Here is a 22,532-nt window from a genome sequence, read left to right on the forward strand (position 1 = left end):
CACTACAGGATAGTACAGTCTATATAAACACTACAGGATAGTACAGTCTATATAAACACTACAGGACAGTACAGTCTATATAAACACTACAGGATAGTACAGTCTATATAAACACTACAGGACAGTACAGTCTATATGAACACTACAGGATAGTACAGTCTATATAAACACTACAGGATGGTACAGTCTATATAAACACTACAGGATAGTACAGTCTATATAAACACTACAGGATAGTACAGTCTATATAAACACTACAGGATAGTACAGTCTATATAAACACTACAGGATAGTACAGTCTATATAAACACTACAGGATAGTACAGTCTATATAAACACTACAGGATAGTACAGTCTATATAAACACTACAGGACAGTACAGTCTATATAAACACTACAGGATAGTACAGTCTATATAAACACTACAGGACAGTACAGTCTATATAAACACTACAGGATAGTACAGTCTATATAAACACTACAGGATAGTACAGTCTATATAAACACTACAGGATAGTACAGTCGATATAAACACTACAGGATAGTACAGTCTATATAAACACTACAGGATAGTACAGTCTATATAAACACTACAGGATAGTACAGTCTATATAAACACAACAGGATAGTACAGTCTATATAAACACAACAGGATAGTACAGTCTATATAAACACTACAGGATAGTACAGTCTATATAAACACTACAGGATAGTACAGTCTATATAAACACTACAGGATAGTACACTGTAAAAACACTGGTAAATACTTCAGAATGCCACAATAACACAACATTACTAAAGCACACTGAACAAAAATATAAACTCAACGTGTCAGGTGTTGGTCCCAGTTTTGATGAGTTAAAATTCCCAGAAGTTTTCCATACGCATAAAAAATATTATTTCTCTCAAATTTTGTGCACAAATTTGTTTACATCCCTGTTAGTGAGCATTTCTCATTTGCCAAGATAATCCATCCACCTGACAGCTGTGACAAATCAGGTAGTCGATTAAACTGCACGATCATTACACAGGTGCACCTTGTGTTATGGACAATAAAAGGACACTTTAAAATGTGCAGTTTTGTCAAACAATACAATGCCACAGATGTCTCAAGCATTGAGGGAGCGTGCATTTGGCATGCTGACTGCAGGAATATCGACCTGAGCTGTTGCCAGAGAATTGATTGTTAATTTCTCTACCATAAGCTGCCTCCAATGTAGTTTTAGTACATTTGGCAGTACGTCCAAATGGGGGGAGGGGGGGCTGAAGAATATTCCTGTATATAATAATGTAAGGAAAGACGCTGGAGATGTGAATCATGTGCAAGGAGTGGACATTTAACTTATTCGGGATAGGGGGCAGTATTTTCACTTTTGGATAAATAGCGTGCCCAATTTCAACTTCCTGCTACTCATCCCCAGAATATAAGATTTGCATATTGTTAGCAGCATGCCACCCTGCATACCACTGCTGGCTTACTTCTGAAGCTAAGCAGGGTCGGTCCTGGTCAGCAGCATACCACCCTGCATACCACTGCTGGCTTGCTTCTGAAGCTAAGCAGGGTTGATTATGGTCAGTTCCTGGATGGGAGACCAGATGCTGCTGGAAATGGTGTTGAAGGGCCAGTAGGAGGCACTCTTTCCTCTGGTCTAAAAAAATATCCCAATACCCCAGGGCAGTGATTGGGGACACTGCCCTGTGTAGGGTGCGGTCTTTCGGATGTTAAACAGGTGTCCTGACTCTCTGAGGTCATTAAAGATCCCATTGCACTTATCGTAAAAGTGGGGGTGTTAAACCCGGTGTCCTGGCTAAATTCCCAATCTGGCCCTCATCCATCACGGTTACCTAATAATCCCCAGTTTACAATTGGCTCATTCATCCCCCTCCTCTCCCCTGTAACTATTCCCCAGGTTGTTGCTGCAAATGAGAATGTGTTCTCAGTCAACTTACCTGGTAAAATAACAGATAAATAAGTACTTTTGGATAGAAAACACTCTGAAGTTTCTAAAACTGTTTGAATCATGTCTGTCAGTATAACATAACTTATGTAGCAGGCAAAACCCTGAGGACAAACCATTCAGATTTTTTTTCGAGGTCACTGTCACAATGCGTTTTCATTGAGAAATCATTTCTAAGGGACCTTCTTGCAGTTCCTACCGCTTCCGCTTCTTTAGAAATTGGTTGAGGTTATTCCTTTGTGTAATGAAGAAGTATGGCCATCTTGAACAAGTGTCACGTCATGTGTACTGTTTGATAGAGGCGCAAGACCAGAAAGCATGCTTGAGTTTGTTGTCTTCCTGTATTGAACACAGATCATTCCGTCTTCAATTTTATCGATTATTTACGTTTAAAAAAATACCTAAAGTTGTATTACAAAAGTAGTTTGAAATGTTTTGGCAAAGTTTACAGGTAACTTTTGAGATACAGTGCCTTGCGAAAGTATTCGGCCCCCTTGAACTTTGCGACCTTTTGCCACATTTCAGGCTTCAAACATAAAGATATAAAACTGTATTTTTTTGTGAAGAATCAACAACAAGTGGGACACAATCATGAAGTGGAACGACATTTATTGGATATTTCAAACTTTTTTAACAAATCAAAAACTGAAAAATTGGGCGTGCAAAATTATTCAGCCCCTTTACTTTCAGTGCAGCAAACTCTCTCCAGAAGTTCAGTGAGGATCTCTGAATGATCCAATGTTGACCTAAATGACTAATGATGATAAATACAATCCACCTGTGTGTAATCAAGTCTCCGTATAAATGCACCTGCAATGTGATAGTCTCAGAGGTCCGTTAAAAGCGCAGAGAGCATCATGAAGAACAAGGAACACACCAGGCAGGTCCGAGATACTGTTGTGAAGAAGTTTAAAGCCGGATTTGGATACAAAAAGATTTCCCAAGCTTTAAACATCCCAAGGAGCACTGTGCAAGCGACAATATTGAAATGGAAGGAGTATCAGACCACTGCAAATCTACCAAGACCTGGCCGTCCCTCTAAACTTTAAACTCATACAAGGAGAAGACTGATCAGAGATGCAACCAAGAGGCCCATGATCACTCTGGATGAACTGCAGAGATCTACAGCTGAGGTGGGAGACTCTGTCCATAGGACAACAATCAGTCGTATATTGCACAAATCTGGCCTTTATAGAAGAGCGGCAAGAAGAAAGCCATTTCTTAAAGATATCCATAAAAAGTGTTGTTTAAAGTTTGCCACAAGCCACCTGGGAGACACACCAAACATGTGGAAGAAGGTGCTCTGGTCAGATGAAACCAAAATTGAACTTTTTGGCAACAATGCAAAACGTTATGTTTGGCGTAAAAGCAACACAGCTGAACACACCATCCCCACTGTCAAACATGGTGGTGGCAGCATCATGGTTTGGGCCTGCTTTTCTTCAGCAGGGACAGGGAAGATGGTTAAAATTGATGGGAAGATGGATGGAGCCAAATACAGGACCATTCTGGAAGAAAACCTGATGGAGTCTGCAAAAGACCTGAGACTGGGACGGAGATTTGTCTTCCAACAAGACAATGATCCAAAACATAAAGCAAAATCTACAATGGAATGGTTCAAAAATAAACATATCCAGGTGTTAGAATGGCCAAGTCAAAGTCCAGACCTGAATCCAATCGAGAATCTGTGGAAAGAACTGAAAACTGCTGTTCACAAATGCTCTCCATCCAACCTCACTGAGCTCGAGCTGTTTTGCAAGGAGGAATGGGAAAAAATGTCAGTCTCTCGATGTGCAAAACTGATAGAGACATACCCCAAGCGACTTACAGCTGTAATCGCAGCAAAAGGTGGCGCTACAAAGTATTAACTTAAGTGGGCTGAATAATTTTGCACGCCCAATCTTTCAGTTTTTGATTTGTTAAAAAAGTTTTAAATATCCAATAAATGTCGTTCCACTTCATGATTGTGTCCCACTTGTTGTTAATTCTTCACAAAAAAATACAGTTTTATATCTTTATGTTTGAAGCCTGAAATGTTGCAAACGGTCGCAAAGTTCAAGGGGGCCGAATACTTTCGCAAGGCACTGTATTTTGTCATGACGTTGGTCAAGTTGGAACCAGTGTTTTTCTGGATCAAACGCACCAAATAAATGGACATTTTGGATATATATCGACGGAATTAATCAAACAAAAGGACCATTTGTGATGTTTATGGGACATATTGGAGTGCCAACAAAAGAAGCTCGTCAAAGGTAAGGCATGAATTATATTTTTATTTCTGCGTTTTGTGTCGCGCCTGCAGAGTTTAAATATGCTACTCTCTCATTGTTTACTGTTGTGCTATCATCAGATAATAGCATCTTATGCTTTCGCCGAAAAGCCTTTTTGAAATATGACATGTTGGCTGGATTCACAACGAGTGTAGCTTTAATTTGGTATCTTGCATGTGTGATTTAATGAAAGTTTGATTTTCTAGTATTTTATTTGAATTTGGCGCTCTGCATTTTCACTGGCTATTGGCCAGGTGGGACGCAAGCGTCCAACTTATCCCAGAGAGGAATTAATGAAACAATGGACATACAGTATAACAAAACAAGAACATCGTCTGGACAGGGGACCAACTGAGAAACCGACAGATATAGAGGGTCGATTAACAAAGTGAAGGAGTCCAGGTGAGTCCAATGAGCGCTGATGTGGGTAATGATGGTGACAGTGTGCATAATGATGGTGACAGTGTGCATAATGATGGTGACAGTGTGCATAATGATGGTGACAGTGTGCATATTGATGGTGACAGTGTGCATATTGATGGTGACAGTGTGCATAATGATGGTGACAGTGTGTATAATGATGGTGACAGTGTGCATAATGATGGTGACAGTGTGCATAATGATGGTGACAGTGTGCATAACGACGGGCAGCCTGGCACCCTCGAGTGCCAGAGACGTGAAGCGGGAGCAGTCGTCCCCCCCCCCCGGCGTCCCAAGCCTGACGGGGTGGCCAAGGCATGGGCGCTGGACAAGCCGGCCGAGGCATAGAAGCCCGACGAGCCGGCTGAGGCGTGGGAGCCTGACGATCCGGGTGAGGCGTGAAAGCTTGACGATCCCGCTGAGCTGTGGGAGTCTGACATGCGGGTTGAGGTGTGGGAGCCTGACAAGCCGGCTGAGGCAAGGAAACCTCTCGAGCCAGCTAAGTCGTGGAAGCCCAACGAGCCAGCTGAGTCGTGGAAGCCCAGCGAGCCAGCTGAGTCGTGGAAGCCCAACGAGCCAGCTGAGTCGTGGAAGCCCAACGAGCCAGCTGAGGTGTGGAAGCCCAACGGGCCAGCTAAGTCGTGGAAGCCCAACGAGCCAGCTAAGTCGTGGAAGCCCAACGAGCCAGCTAAGTCGTGGAAGCCCAACGAGCCAGCTATGTCGTGGAAGCCCAACGAGCCAGCTAAGTCGTGGAAGCCCAACGAGCCAGCTGAGGCACCCCTGGTTCCATCGGTGGAGGCACCCTGACCCGACGTCACCACCAAAACACAAAAATCATGAACTCCCTGATGCTTCAAATAGTGGTGTCAGCATTTTGTAAGGACCGACGCTGGAGACAAGAAGCAAGTACAGGGAGTGAACAATTAATGAAACAATGGACATATAACAAAACAAGAACAGCGTCTGGACGGGGGAACAAAACGACATTACGATAATAATGCTGACATAAATAAAATAAAATCAAATCAAAATCAAAATCAAATTTATTTATATAGTCCTTCGTACATCAGCTGATATCTCAAAGTGCTGTACAGAAACCCAGCCTAAAACCCCAAACAGCAAGCAATGCAGGTGTAGAAGCACATAGGCAACCAACTGAGGAACGGACAGATATAGAGGGGCAATCAACAAAGTGAAGGAGTCTAGGTGAGTCCAACGAGCGCTGATGCGCGTAATGATGTTGACAGGTGTGAGTAATGATGGTGACAGGTGTGAGTAATGATGTTGACAGGTGTGAGTAATGATGTTGACAGGTGTGAGTAATGATGGTGACAGGTGTGAGTAATGACGGTGACAGGTGTCAGTAATGATGGTGACAGGTGTGAGTAATGACGGTGACAGGTGTGAGTAATGATGGTGACAGGTGTGAGTAATGATGGTGACAGGTGTGAGTAATGATGGTGACAGGTGTGGGTAATGATGGTAACAGGTGGTAACAGGTGTGAGTAATGATGGTGACAGGTGTGAGTAATGATGGTGACAGGTGTGAGTAATGATGGTGACAGGTGTGGGTAATGATGGTAACAGGTGGTAACAGGTGTGAGTAATGATGGTAACAGGTGTGAGTAATGACGGTGACAGGTGTGAGTAATGATGGTGACAGGTGTGAGTAATGATGGTGACAGGTGTGAGTAATGATGGTGACATGTGTGAGTAATGACGGTGACAGGTGTGAGTAATGATGGTGACATGTGTGAGTAATGATGGTGACAGGTGTGAGTAATGATGGTGACAGGTGTGAGTAATGACGGTGACAGGTGTGAGTAATGACGGTGACAGGTGTGAGTAATGACGGTGACAGGTGTGAGTAATGATGGTGACAGGTGTGAGTAATGACGGTGACAGGTGTGAGTAATGATGGTGACAGGTGTGAGTAATGACGGTGACAGGTGTGAGTAATGACGGTGACAGGTGTGAGTAATGACGGTGACAGGTGTGAGTAATGACGGTGACAGGTGTGAGTAATGACGGTGACAGGTGTGAGTAATGACGGTGACAGGTGTGAGTAATGACGGTGACAGGTGTTAGTAATGACGGTGACAGGTGTGAGTAATGACACCCTCGGATGCTGGAGCAGGCGTAACAAATTAAGCCCTTCATTTTTTTTGTTTTTTCTTTTTGGCTGCCAAGTATGTAGGCCTTAGCCCTCCCAGGCCCATCCATGGCTGCACCCCTGCACAATCATGAACAATCCATAGATTAGGGCCTAATTAATGTATTTTAATTGACTGTAGCTCAGTAAAATCTTTGAAGTTGTTGCATGTAACGCTTATATTTTCGTTCCGTAATACACAGTGCCTTCGGAAAGTATTCAGACGCCTTGACTTTTTCCACATTTTATTATGGTACAGCCTTATTCTAAAAATGTATTCAATTGTTTTTTTTATCATCAGTCAACACATAATATCCATAATGACAAAGCAAAAACAGGTTTTCGAAATGTTTGCCTATTTATACAAAAAATATATATTTACATAAGTATTCAGACCCTTTAATCAGTACTTTGTTGAAGCACCTTTGGCAGTGATTACAGCCGCAAGTCTTCTTGGGTATCACTCTACAAGCTTGGCATACCTGTATTTGGGGAGTTTCTCCCATTCTTCTCTGCTGATTCTCTCAAGCTCTGTCAGGTTGGATGGGTTGTGTTGCTCTAAGCTGGGCCACTCAAGAACATTCAGAGCCACTCCTGCATTGTCTTGGCTGTGTGCTTAGGGTCGTTGTCTTGTTGGAAGGTGAATCTTCGTCTTCCAGTGCTCTGGAGCAGGTTTTCATCATGGATCTCTCTGTACTTTGCTCCGGTCCTCTTTCCCTCAATCCTGACTAGTCTCCCAGTGCCTTTTACTGAGGAGTGGCTTCCGTCTGGCCACCCTACTGTAAAGGCCTGATTGGTGGAGTGCTGCAGAGATCGTTGTCCTTTTTGGATGGTTCTCCCATCTCCACAGAGGAACTCTGGAGCTCTATCAGTGACCATTGGATTCTTGATGACCTCTCTGACCAAGGCACTTCTCCCCCGATTGCTTAGTTTTGCTGGGCGGCCAGCTCTAGGAAAAGTCTTGGTTGTTCCAAACTTCCTATATTTAAGAATGATGGAGGCCACTGTGTTCTTGGGGATCTTCAATGCTGCAGACATTTTTGGTACCCTTCCCCAGATCTGTGCCTCGACACAATCCTGTCTCGGAGCTCTACAGTCAATTCCTTCAACCTCATGGCTTGGTTTTTTGCTCTGACATGCACTGTCAACTGTGGGACCTTATATAGACAGGTGTGTGCCTTTCCAAATAATGTCCAATTAATTTAATTTACTATAAGGTGGACTCCAATCAAGTTGTAGAAACATCTCAAGGATAATCAATGGAAACAGGGTGCACCTGAGCTCAATTTAGAGTCTCATAGCAAAGGGTCTGAATACTTATGTAAATAAAGTATTTCAGTTTATTTTTAAGTTATTTTTACCTTTCTGTTTATAATTAATTATTCGCTTCAAACAGCATTTGAGGATATTTTGGTAACCAGTGTGAAGTCTTACATGAAAGTTTTTCTCAAAATCATCAAGTTCTGATTTGACAGCTCTTTGCATTTCACTGTTGTTAAAACTGACTCATCGTTTTTCTTTGTAATAAAAGTCAGTAACAATAGAATTAGTAAATGAATAATTTTACTTTCCTCAAAACTCAAGCTGTCTGTGTCTACAGTGTGTACTGTACAAGTTGTAGAAACATCTCAAGGATGATCATTGGAAACAGGATGCACCTGAGCTCAATTTCAAGTCTAATAGCAAAGGCTCTGAATACTTATGTAAATAAGGTATTTATGTTTATTTTGTAATTATTTTTAAATTTCTGTTTTTATCATTTAATTAATTATTTCACACATTTTAAATGATGCAAACATTTCTAAAAAAACATGTTTTCGCTTAGTCATTATGGGGTGTTGTGTGTAGATTGCTCAGAAAATGTTTTTATTTGATCAATTTAAGAATAAGGTTGTAACGTAACAAAATGTGGAAAAAGTCAAGAGCTCTGAATACTTTCCGAAGACACTGTATACAACAGTTATTTAACTACAATATGTATTCTATAGTTAACTGTAAGTACTACAGTAAATACTACAGTAAATACTACAGTTTTCACTGTAGTGTTTTTTCCTGACTTTAGACCACAAAATCACTACAGTGAATACTATAGTATTTATTTTATGTGTGCTGTTTCTTTCTGGTGGAGTCAATGCAGTACTTTAACTTTCAAGGGCTGGTTTCCTACTAGCAGATTAAGTCTAATTCAAAAATTTACTTTCAGTGGATTCTTGTTGAACATTTTTAGTTTACCATTTTATTTAGGTTAAAAATAAATTGTTTATGTAATCTGGGTCCTGGAATCTTCATGCCAGGTTTCCCAGACAGATTAAAGAGATTGTCCATACAATTTTTTTTCAAGAGCCAAAACTGGTCCCAGAAAATTGCGTACTACATCATATCTGTGCAGATATGTGCAGCACATCATTGCTCACTCTCAAATCAAAGTTTATTTGTCTCACAAGTTTTCAGATGTTAAAGCAGGTGCAGAGGAATACTCTCTCTGCTGTGTGTGCACTCAAATGGGAAGGGGCTGAAGCTCATTGGCTGGAACTCAAATTGCTAGGGGGCTGGCCCACGTGTTAAAAAAAATGTATCGAAAATGGCGTCAAACATCTTCCAGAGAAAAGTTGCTTAGGGATTTATTTCGTTGCTAGGTGAAGTTAAATTGTTATTCTGCTCATAGATTATGCATGTACCGTATGAACCAAAGTTCCGGAGCATGTCTTTAAGTCTATATTTCTGTATAAAAATAGACTTTCAGTGTATATTCTCTATTGAACCCAGAAGTAGGCTTAATTATTCTGTCTCCGGAATACTGTCCCTCAGAGTTGATAAACCCACGCTGGAGGGGTGATAAGAAATGGAAACAGCAACTCAGCGTGATACGAGAGCGAGAAATACACGCACACACACACACACACACACACACACACACACATATACACACACACATACACACACACACACGCACACATGCACACACACGCGCACACACACACACACGCATGCGCACACACACGCACGCACGCACACACACACACACGCACGCACGCGTACACACACATACACACACGATACAAGAGGCAGAGTGCTGCTGTTACAGCAGAGCTGATTGATACGTTTGCAAAGTGGGACACCTTCCGTCTTTTAACAATGATATGGCAGAGAGAGAGTGGGAGAGAGAGAGGGGGAGAGAGAGAGGGGGAGTAAACCAGTGGGAGAGAGAGGCAGAGAGAGTTAGAGAGAACCAGTGGGAGAGAGAGGCAGAGAGAGTTAGAGAGAGAGAGAGAACCAGTGGGAGAGAGAAGCAGAGAGAGAGAGAGAGAGAGAGGGAGAGAGAGAGAGAGAGAGAGAGAACCAGTGGGAGAGAGAGGCAGGGTGGGACAGCTTCCGTCTTTAAACAATGATATGACAGATAGATAGAGAGAACGAGGGAGAGGAAGATAGAGAGAGAAAACAAAACAGAGAGAGAGCGAGACAGAGAGATAATCAGTGGGTGAGCCAGTCTTAAAGGATAATTCCACCACTTTTCAACTGCATCATTATCTCCAGCACCAGTGAGAAAACGGTACATTTCTATGTTGTATTGGGAAGAAAAAAAAGTTAAACACTTCCACACGCTGACATCATCAAAAGTGATTTTCAAACACGATGCGATATACACTAAGTGCACAAAACATTAGGAACCTTTTCCTAATATTGGGTTGCATCGTCGAATCAGACTCAAGTTGTCGGGGCATGGATCCTGCAAGGTTTCGAAAGCATTTCACAGGTATGCTTATTGACTCCAATGCTTCCCACAGTTGTGTCAAGTTGGCTGGATGTCCTTTGAGTGGTGGACCATTCTTGATACACACCGGAAACTGTTGAGTGTGGAAAAAACCCAGCAGCGTTGCAGTTCTTGACACAAACCGGTGTACATGGCACCTACTACCCTACCCTGCTCAAAGGCACTTAAACATTTTGTCTTGCCCATTCACCCTCTGAATGGCACATATACAAAAGCCATGTCTCAATTGTCTCAAGGATTAAATATCTTTATTAAACCTGTCTCCTCCCCTTCCTGTACACCGATTTTAAGTGGATTCAACAAGTGAATGGATCATAGCGTTCACCTGGATTGACCTTAACAGTCTATGTCATGGAAAGAACAGGTGTTCTTAATGTTTTGTACACTCAGTGTATATAGTGTATATACATGTAACTGCCAAAATAAAGGAAACACTTCTGGTAAATGAGGGATACAAAGTATATTGAAAGCAGACGCTTTCACATAAAGGTGTGGTTCCTGAGTTAAATGTGACTTTAACATCCCATCATACTTAGGGTCGTGTATAAAAATGCTAGGCAGGGCATTATTATTGTACATTGTGTTAATTTAGCTTCCACACACTATGGTTCAAACAGTAGCTCCTTTTTTATTTTTTACAAAAAAACATGTATTTTTATCCACAGACCAATGCACTTCTTTCACTGGTTTGGTGCTAGAGATAAAGAGTATAAGGTTTTAAAAAAGTGGTGTAATAGTCCTTTAATGCTTATTCACTTCAAACAGCGTTTGAGGATATTTTGGTAACCAGTGTGAAGTCTTACATGAAAGTTTTTCTCAAAGTCATCAAGTTCTGATTTGACAGCTCTTTGCATTTCACTGTTGTTTAAACTGACTCATCGTTTTTAACTTTGTAATAAAAGTCAGTAACAATGGAATTAGTTATGAATAATTTTACTTTCCTCAAATCTCAAGCTGTCTGTGTCCACAGTGTGTACTGTAGAAGTTGTAGAAACATCTCAAGGATGATCAATGGAAACAGGATGCACCTGAGCTCAATTTCAAGTCTCATAGGAAAGGGTCTGAATACTTATGTAAATGAGATATTTCAGTTTTGTATTTTTTTAATTACATTTGCAACAATAAATATTAATAATGTTTTTTTTGCTTTGTGATTATGGGGTATTGTGATGTCATTATGGGGTATTGTGATGTCATTATGGGGTATTGTGATGTCATTATGGGGTATTGTGTGTAGATTGATGAGGAATAAATGTCATTCATTTTAGAATAAGGCTGTAACGTAACAACGTGTGAAAAACGTCAAGTGGTCAGAATACTTTCCGAATGCACTGTAAATATGCTAAATAGTAAACCATAGGAGAACAGGAAAACAGAAGAACCAGGTAGGATACTCTTCAAAATGCATTAATAAGAAAGTAACCAACCAATGCATTGTAAATTACTGTAAAATGTAAATTAATAGCCCAGGCCTTTATCTCCTTCAATCCCTTAAGACAACTGGTTCGTATTAGAGACAGGCTTCTATTTTCAGCCAGGTGTCTTTTCCTTATTTGCAAACGGCTTTTGCTCACAAAAGTTTTGTTGAAAAGACTACCTCACTGACCTCAGTATGACCAGAATAAGTATTCCAATAACAAAAACATCACAGATCAGACTTGCAAAGATTAGGCAGCCTATCATACATCTATCATATAGCCTCGCTATTGTTATTTTACTGCTGCTCTTTAATTAGTTGTTACTCGCATTATTTTTTTATTTTTTTTTACTTATCTATTTTTAAGATATTTTTCTTAAAAGTGCATTGTCGGTTAAGGGTTTGTTAAAATAAACATTTCACTGTAAGGTTTTATTCGGTCTACTACATATTCGGCACATGTGACAAATACAATTTGATTTGATTTGATACACCCCCAATTTCACGCTTCAGCACCGTGGAGAGCAGTACTTTCTCCTCTTCCTCCTCTTCCTCCCCCTCCTCCTCCTTCTCCTCCTCCTCCTCCTCCTGGAGAGCCAGTACCGGTAGCATTCATGTCGTGTTTAACTTTTTGGTTAGCAACGATGACAGAGTAAATAAAACATGTAAATAAACCATTTATTTAGATTGGACGTGTGTTTGAAAAAAGGGCATTTAATTTGCTGTAATGATTCCCGGCTATTAAAAGGGACAAGCGGCTATTTGAGACTTCTTTTCAGTTGTTATGGGAATGTATATTTATTGAAACCGCATCGCCCCTATGACGAGTAGCGTGGGCTATTAATGACGCCTCCGCCATATGTTTCTCTCGTCCTTATGAAGCAGTTTAAAAAAAATATATATGTAAACACTGTTCTTGGCGGTGAAAGTGGACATTTTCTAAAGGTTGAAGGAAGGGGTGACGGTGGACATTTTCTGAAGACTGACATACATGTTCAAGGATCTACAGGAGTACACACCAAGTATACACATACTGTACATACCCATATAAATACAGAAACCCGAAAGACATCTTTCTGTTTGATAAAATAGCCTTTGTAAAAAAATATCCATGACATATGAGGAGCATTATTAAGATCGCTAGTATGCTAGAGGTTTATTTTCTGTTCAGAAAACAGATTGTCAGTTAACATGTCCTCCTACCCTCTTCCTCCTCCTCTTCCCCCTCCTCTTGTTCTTCATCTTCTTCCCCCTCATCCTCCTCTTCCCCCTCCTATTCCTCCTCATCTTCCTCCTCCTTTTCCTCCTCCCGCTATTTCTCTTCTTCCTCATCTTCCTCCTTCTCCTCATCCTCCCGCTCCTTCTCTTCTTCTTCCTCTTCCTCCCCCTCATCTTCCTCCTCCTTTTTCTCTCCCCCTCCTACTTCTCCTCTTCCTTCTCCTCCTCCTCCTTCTCCACCTCTTCCTCCTCTTCCTCCTCCTCTTCCTCCCCTTCCTCCTCCTTCTCCTCTTCCTTCTCCTCCTCCTCCTTCACTTCCTCGTCTTCCTCTTCCTCCTCCTCTTCCTCTTCCTCCTCTTCCTCCTCCTTCTCCTCTTCCTTCTCCTTCTCCTCCTCTTCCTCCTCTTCCTCTTCCTCCTCCTCTTCCTCTTCCTCCTCTTCCTCTTCCTTCTCCTCTTCCTCCTCCTCCTCCTCCTCTTTCTCTTCCTCCTCCTCCTCTCTTTGCAGCTGACATTGATGACCTAAAGATCTGCTATGTGTTAAGAAATGAAGAGAGCGCAACCACAGACCTCTTCCTCTTCTCTGTTGAAGACAACGGTAAGACTGTCACCCTGTTGACACACACACACACACACACACACACACGCTATGCAGTCTACTCAGTACTGCATATTTTTCAGCGAAATATTAAATGCTGCACTTCTTGTTGTTTGTCTCCTGCATAGTTACCAGTTTGTTGTCATGGAATTAGAGATGTTGTTATGATTGATTGCAGATAAAGGACGTCATGTGAATAGCTGGAGGTAATATTGAAACAGCAACGAGGAAAAAAAAGACTAATCACTGTAGACTGTAGAGGAACCCATGAGACTCTAAGACATGCAGACATGTACTGTACTGTCTGCATTGTGAATTCACGTGGAATTATACGGGAAAACCGATACAAAATGGCAGTTTAATCATTAAGAAAAATGGTCCAATTGTCACATCCCCGCTATGTATTAGCGACACACACACACACACACACACACACACACACACACACACACACACATAACTGAGCTATCCTCGGGGCTAAAGGGTTGTCACAAAGCAGTGGTTGATATTGAAGTCCTCTGACCAGTCAGTCAAAGCGGCTGATAATGAGAGCCTATGGCTAACCAGAGGGGCTCTGTGTGTGTGTGTGTGTGTGTGTGTGTGTGTGTGTGTGTGTACACTTGTGCGCGTGTTTGTGTGCATCGTCAGGGGCGATTAATAATGATAGCTCAGGGTTGTAAAAGTGGGGCAGTGCCCCAAGCAACAGACAAGTAATTACTGACATGACATATTATAGGGCTGTGTTACAGGGGAAGATTGGGGACAGACACATTTTTACAGGGCTGTCTTAGTGGGGAAGACCCAGCCACCCCCAAACAACTCTACTACCCCATTAAAACCCCCAGTCAACCCCAAACAAATCTACTACCCCATTAAAACACCCAGCCACCCCCATACAACTCCACTACCCCTTCCACTACCCCATTAAAACCCCCAGCCACCCCCATTCAAATCTACTACCCCATTAAAACCCCCAGCCACCCCCACACAACTCTACTACCCCATTAAAACACCCAGCCACCCCCATATAACTCCAATACCCCTTCTACTACCCCATTAAAACCCCCAGCCACCCCCATACAACTCCAATACCCCTTCTACTACCCCATTAAAACCCCCAGCCACCCCCACACAACTCCACTACCCCATTAAAACCCCCAGCCACCCCCATACAACTCCACTACCCCTTCCACTACCCCATTAAAACCCCCAGCCACCCCCACACAACTCCACTACCCCATTAAAACCCCCAGCCACTCCCACACAACTCCACTACCCCTTCCACTACCACATTAAAACCTCCAGCCACCCCCAGACAACTCCACTACCCCATTAAAACCCCCAGCCACTCCCACACAACTCCAATACCCCTTCCACTACCCCATTAAAACCCCCAGCCACCCCCATACAACTCCACTACCCCATTAAAACCCCCAGCCACTCCCACACAACTCCAATACCCCTTCTACTACCCCATTAAAACCCCCAGCCACTCCCACACAACTCCAATACCCCTTCTACTACCCCATTAAAACCCCCAGCCACCCCCATACAACTCCACTACCCCATTAAAACCCCCAGCCACCCCCACACAACTCCACTACCCCATTAAAACCCCCAGCCACTCCCACACAACTCCACTACCCCTTCCACTACCACATTAAAACCTCCAGCCACCCCCAGACAACTCCACTACCCCATTAAAACCCCCAGCCACCACCTTACATACAAATGGCATACCGCTGCTTTATCTAGGGTTAGCTTAAAAATGCCCATTTAAAAAGCCTCCTTTTAATCTTAACACTCAACCACCCTTCTCTGTGTGTGTGTGTGTGTGTTTGTGTGTTTGTGTGTGTGTGTGTGTGTGTGTGTGTGTGTGTGTGTGTGTGTGTGTGTGTGTGTGTGTGTGTGTGTGTGTGTGTGTGTGTGTGTGTGTGTGTGTGTGTGTGTGTGTGTGTGTAGGGGTCCCTGATTAGAGGGTGTCTGAACAGAGAGGGTGACATTGCTTTGGTACAAAGAGCCCTCGGAAGTAACGGGAGTCGCCATGTAAAGGATTATATTACGTTACCACACACACACACACACACACACACACACACACACACACACACACACACACACACACACACACACACTGTCTCATGCCAATCCTGATTTGTAACGATTGTTTTACTTTCATGCCTCTGTGATTATATAACATCTAATACAGATTTCTAATAGTGATTTGTGTTCTGTCTCCAAGTCTTGTTCCTTGTCTGTTAATTAAGCCTGGTTCAGATACAACAGCAGACAGACAACTAGCCGGTTATAGAAGCTAACTAAAGACGGGGTATTCAGATCAAAAAGATGGTTGGGACTATTTCCACACGGTGCTTTTTTACAATGACCTGATGAACTTGTTGTAGCAAATGAGTATCATGAAAGACATGCACCAGAAACAGGCCTAAACTTTGTGACTTGTCAATTATCAGCAAGTTAGGCTACCTAACTGCAGCAAAAAATAGCCAGCTAGCTCTCTGTCTGCTTAGTCAGCTAGCTGTCTGCCTGGTTAGCTAGCTAGCTCTCTGTCTGCTTAGTCAGCTAGCCGTCTGCCTGGTTAGCTAGCTAGCTGTCTGCCTGGTTAGCTAGCTAGCTGTCTGCTTGGTTAGCCAGCTAGCTGTCTGCTTGGTTAGCCAGCTAGCTGTCTGCCTGATTAGCTAGCTAGCTGTCTGCCTGTTAGCTAGCTAGCTGTCTGCTTGGTTAGCTAGCTAGCTGTCTGCTTGGTTAGCCAGCTAGCTGTCTGCCTGATTAGCTAGCTAGCTGTCTGCCTGATTAGCTAGCTAGCTGCCTGCCTGATTAGCTAGTTGTATTTAACAGGTCTGTTGTGGTCCTGTCTCGTCTGTTGTATTTAACAGGTCTGTTGTGGTCCTGTCTCGTCTGTTGTATTTAACAGGTCTGTTGTGGTCCTGTCTCGTCTGTTGTATTTAACAGGTCTGTTGTGGTCCTGTCTCGTCTGTTGTATCTGAACAGGTCCGCTATGGTCCTCCTCTGGGAAGAGTATCTTTAGAGTCTGTGAATTGTCTAGTTTTTAATATTTTACTATGTGTAAATGCTATTGAACGTTTTGCGTTCAAATATCTATTTGTGTTTGATCAGTGAGAAAAGGATGAAAGGATATATTTTTAGAGGATTCAAACTTTACTTAAGTTTAGATGTATACTTAGTAGCTGCACACCTCTATGTGTGTGTGTGTGTGTGTGTGTGTGTGTCTCTCAGGTTCATTACTGGCTGTGTTCCTGGCAGTACTTCACAACTACTCTTATGCATAAACATGCTGTTGCTATGGTTACCCTTCAGTTTGTCTCAACCCCTGACCTCTCTCTGTTAGCTAACCTGCCCATATTGGTTTACCTAAGAGTGGCAACACACACACACACACACACACACACACACACACGCACACACACGTCCCTGGCTGATGACAGTAATCCGTTGTCACTACATTTTCCATCTCTCTCCTTTTCGCGTTATCTCTCCATATTTATCCTCATCCATCTCTTCCCTCCCTCCCTCCCTCCCTCCCTCCCTCCCTCCCTCCCTCACTCACTCGCTCCATCCCTCCCTCTCCCCTCTCCATGTGTCTCCCCTCCCTTCCTCTCTCTGTGTCTCCCCTCCCTCCCTCCCTCCCTCCATCCCTCCCTCCCTCCCTCCCTCCCTCCCTCCCTCCCTCCCTCCCTCCCTCCCTCCCTCCCTCCCTCCCTCCCTCCCTCCCTCTCTCTCTCTTTCTCCCTCTCCCCTCTCCCCCCTCTCCCTGTGTCTCCCCTCTCTCACCTTCGCTCTCTCCTTCTCCTCTTAACCTTTTACATTTTATCAGATGCTCTTATCCAGAGCGATTTACATTTGTGCATTTATCTTTAAGATAGCTAGGTGAGACATATCACAACATATCACAATCGTTGCAAGAACATTTCCCCTCAATATCGTAGCTGTCCTGACATAAAGGGGAAGCTCGTTCCACCATTGGGGTGCCGGGACAGAGAGTAGTTTTGACTGGGCTGTGTGGGCGTTGCCCTCCCATAGGAGTGGGAAGTTTGACTGGGCTGTGTGGGCGTTGCCCTCCCATAGGAGTGGGGAGTTTTGACTGGGCTGTGTGGGCGTTGCCCTCCCATAGGTGTGGGGAGTTTGACTGGGCTGTGTGGGCGTTGCCTTCCCATAGGAGTGGGAAGTTTGACTGGGCTGTGTGGGCGTTGCCCTCCCATAGGAGTGGGGAGTTTTGACTGGGCTGTGTGGGCGTTGCCCTCCCATAGGAGTGGGAAGTTTTGACTGGGTTGTGTGGGCATTGCCCTCCCATAGGAGTGGGAAGTTTTGACTAGGCTGTGTGGGCGTTGCCCTCCCATAGGAGTGGGAAGTTTTGACTGGGCTATGTGGGCGTTGCCCTCCCATAGGAGTGGGAAGTTTTGACTGGGCTGTGTGGGCGTTGCCCTCCCATAGGAGTGGGAAGTTTGACTGGGCTGTGTGGGCGTTGCCCTCCCATAGGAGTGGGAAGTTTTGACTGGGCTGTGTGGGCGTTGCCCTCCCATAGGAGTGGGAAGTTTTGACTGGGCTGTGTGGGCGTTGCCCTCCCATAGGAGTGGGAAGTTTCGCCCCACAGTTTGGGAAACACTATTGTAGAGTATGACCCTGCAGGAGCGAGTCACTGCTTTGCTGTTTGCAGAGAATGACAGGGTGTTGTCCAGGGTCATGCAAATGTTCTTTGCACTCTGGCAAAGGGGACACTGTGGAGTTGTCAACCGTGATGCAGAGGTCTTGGAGCGGACAGGCCTTTCCCGGGAGGAAGAGCAGCTTCTGTTTTGTTGAGGCTTGAGGTGGTGGGGCCGAGTTCCAAGATGAGATGTGTGCCAGGCATGTGGAGATGCGTGTTGCCACCTGGGTGTCAGAAGGAGGGAAGAAGACAATTATCTCTCTGGTGAGTACCGTGCAGATTAAGCATGAACATAACCTTAAATATCCTTAAAACATTATCAACAAAAACAACAACACGTCAGCAAAGCAAAAGGAAAACGTAAAACTGCTACAGAGATACTCGACGTGACCAAAAGTATGTGGACACCAGCTTGTCGAACATCTCATTCCAAAATCATGGGGATTAACATGGAGTTCGTCCCCCCTTTTGCTGCTGTAACAGGTAGAATTTTTTTCTTATTTGACTTGCCTAGTTAAATAATAGTTACATATTTTATTTTATTTTATAAATAACATCCTCCACTCTTCTGGGAAGACTTTCAACTAGATGTTGGAACACTGCTGCTATAACAGCCTCTACTCTTCTGGGAAGACTTTCAACTAGATGTTGGAACATTGCTGCTATAACAGCCTCCACTCTTCTGGGAAGGCTTTCAACTAGATGTTGGAACTTTGCTGCAGGGACTTGCTTCCATTCAGCCACAAGAGTATTAGTGAGGTCGGGCACTGATGCTGGGTGATTAGGCCTGGCTCGCAGTCGGCGTTCCAATTCATCGCAATGGTGTTCAATGGGGTTGAGGTCAGGGCTCTGTGCAGGCCAGTCAAGTTCTTCTACACCGATCTCGACAAAACATTTCTGTTTGGACCTCGCTTTGTGCATGGGGGCATTGTCGTGCTGAAACAGGAAAGGGCCTTCCCCAAACTGTTGCCACAAAGTTGGAAGCACAGAATCGTCTAGAATGTCATTGTATGCTGTAGTGATAAGAGTTCCCTTCACTGGAAGTAACGGGCCAAACCCAAACCATGAAAAACAGCTCCAGACTAATATTCCTCCTCTTCACAGTTGTCACTATGCATTCAGGCAGGTAGCGTTCTCCTGACATCCGCCAAACCCAGATTTGTCCATCGGACTGCCAGATTCTGAAGTGTGATTCATCACTCCAGAGACGTTTCCACTTCACAATAACAGCACTTATAGTTGACCGGGACAGCTCTAGCAGGGCAGAGATTTGACAAACTGACTTGTTGGAAAGGAGACACCCTGTCACATTGAAAGTCACTGAGCTCTTCAGTGCGGGCCATTCTAGTGCCATTGTTTGTCTATGGAGATTGCCTGGCGGTGTACTTGATTTTATGCACCTGTCAGCAACGGGTGTGGCTGAAATAGAGGAATCCACTAATTTACTTTTGGCCATGTGGTGAAGGTGTTATTGTATTTCTGAGATCTGCTGTCATGTCACAAATAATTTCTATGTCGCTCAAATTCACCCTTTTCCTTTCATCCTTTTCCACATTCTTCCTCCTCTATACCTGTCTTTACCAGTACTCTTCCTCCTCTTTATTCCCCCTTTACTAGTACTCTTCCTCCTATTTCTCCTCTTTATTCCCCCTTTACCAGTACTCTTCCTCCTCTTTCCTCTCTGTATTCTGTCTTTACCAGTACTCTTCCTCCTCTTTATTCCCCATTTACCAGTACTCTTCCTCCTCTTTCTCCTCTTTATTCCCCCTTTACCAGTACTCTTCCTCCTCTTCTTCCTCTTTATTCCCCCTTTACCAGTACTCTTCCTCCTCTTTATTCCCCATTTACCAGTACTCTTCCTCCTCTTCCTCCTCTTTATTCCCCCTTTACCAGTACTCTTCCTCCTCTTCCTCCTCTTTATTCCCCCTTTACCAGTACTCTTCCTCCTCTTTATTCCCCCTTTACCAGTACTCTTCCTCCTCTTTATTCCCCCTTTACCAGTACTCTTCCTCCTCTTTATTCCCCCTTTACCAGTACTCTTCCTCCTCTTTATTCCCCCTTTACCAGTACTCTTCCTCCTCTTCCTCCTCTTTATTCCCCCTTTACCAGGACTCTTCCTCCTCTTCCCCCTCTTTATTCCCCCTTTACCATAACTCTTCCTCCCCTTCCTCCTGTCTTTACCAGTACTCTTCCTCCTCTTTATTCCCCCTGTCTTTACCAGTACTCTTCCTCCTCTTCCTCCTGTCTTTACCAGTACTCTTCCTCCTCTTCCCCCTCTTCCTCCTGTCTTTACCAGTACTCTTCCTCCTCTTCCTCCTCTTCCTCCTGTCTTTACCAGTACTCTTTCTCCTCTTCCTCCTGTCTTTACCAGTACTCTTCCTCCTCTTCCTCCTGTCTTTACCAGTACTCTTTCTCCTCTTCCTCCTGTCTTTACCAGTACTCTTCCTCCTCTTCTTCCTCCTGTCTTTACCTGTACTGTTCCACCTTTTAGAGAAAGCTGGTGTAGTTTAAGTACTGGACATAGATGGGTCATTCCACCAGTTCAGTGCCTTTTGAGATGTGCAACTCGGACCCTTTTGAATTCACTTCATGTCAGAATTCTGTCATAAAGAAGCACATGTTCAACTGAGTAAAAAACACTTTTTCCCATCTCAAGAAGTAAAAAAAAGAAAGTGCTTATTAAATGCAAATAAAGTAACAGGGTGGACTGTACATTTATGTTTCCTTCATTTAACTAGGCAAGTCAGTTAAGACAAATTCTTATTTACCCTGATGGCCTACACCGGCCAAACCCAGCTGAGCCACTTGTGCCCCACCCTATGTGACTTCCAATCACTGCTGGTTGTGATACATCCTGGAATCGAATCAGAGTTTTTGGAGTGACACATCTAGCACTGAGATGCAGTGCCTTGGACCACTGCACCACTCAGGATCAGGGTTGGCCGTAACAGGGTTGACCGTAACAGGGTTGACCATAACAGGGTTGACAGTAACATGGTTGACAGTAACAGGGTTGACCGTAACAGGGTTGACCATAACAGGGTTGACCGTAACAGGGTTGGCCGTAACAGGGTTGACCGTAACAGGGTTGACCATAACAGGGTTGACAGTAACATGGTTGACCGTAACCAGGGTTGCCCGTAACAGGGTTGACCATAACAGGGTTGATGATTGAATCTTAAATCAGCCTTGAATCTCCTTGTGACATGGGAGCATGTAGGCTTGTTGTGTGCAACAGGGAGGGGCAATTGAACGGAAGCTTCACAAACAAAAAACGATTAATTGTGAAAACATTTTGTAGCCTGTCTATATATGGGCAACAGGGTTGACATCTTGTTGACATCACCTGCTCAGTGTTCCACCACAAAACACCAGAAAATTGCAATAAATAGTGGAAACAGCTCCCTTGCTTTTACACGATGATTTGGTTAACAAAATGAATAGTTTCCCCATGTTAAAATGAGAGTTTTGTATTTATTATGGATCCCCGTTAGTTCCTGTCAAGGCAGCAGCTACTCTTCCTGGGGTTTATTATGGATCCCCATTAGTTCCTGCCAAGGCAGCAGCTACTCTTCCTGGGGTTTATTATGGATCCCCATGTAGTTCCTGCCATGGCAGCAGCTACTCTTCCTGGGGTTTATTATGGATCCCCATTAGTTCCTGCCAAGGCAGCAGCTACTCTTCCTGAGGTTTATTATGGATCCCCATTAGTTCCTAACAAGGCAGCAGCTACTCTTCCTGGGGTTTATTATGGATCCCCATTAGTTCCTGCCAAGGCAGCAGCTACTCTTCCTGGAGTTTATTATGGATCCCCATTAGTTCCTGTCAAGGCAGCAGCTACTCTTCCTGGGGTTTATTATGGATCCCCATTAGTTCCTGCCAAGGCAGCAGCTACTCTTCCTGGGGTTTATTATGGATCCCCATTAGTTCCTGCCAAGGCAGCAGCTACTCTTCCTGTGGTTTATTATGGATCCCCGTTAGTTCCTGTCAAGGCAGCAGCTACTCTTCCTGTGGTTTATTATGGATCCCCATTAGTTCCTGTCAAGG

At 43.8% G+C, this 22,532-nt stretch overlaps 1 protein-coding gene across 1 annotated transcript in view; it reads left to right on the forward strand.

Moving 5' to 3' along the window:
- The window catches only part of frem2a (FRAS1 related extracellular matrix 2a), a 209,295-nt gene that overhangs the window by 16,593 nt on the left and 170,170 nt on the right, over positions 1 to 22,532 (forward strand). The window contains exon 3 of the mRNA XM_036967727.1: positions 13,715 to 13,804. Within this exon, the coding sequence (XP_036823622.1) occupies positions 13,715 to 13,804 (90 nt within the window). The remainder of the gene's footprint in view (positions 1 to 13,714; positions 13,805 to 22,532) is intronic.

The sequence above is a fragment of the Oncorhynchus mykiss genome, chromosome Y (genome assembly GCF_013265735.2).
Source record: "Oncorhynchus mykiss isolate Arlee chromosome Y, USDA_OmykA_1.1, whole genome shotgun sequence".
Lineage (NCBI taxonomy): Eukaryota > Metazoa > Chordata > Actinopteri > Salmoniformes > Salmonidae > Oncorhynchus > Oncorhynchus mykiss.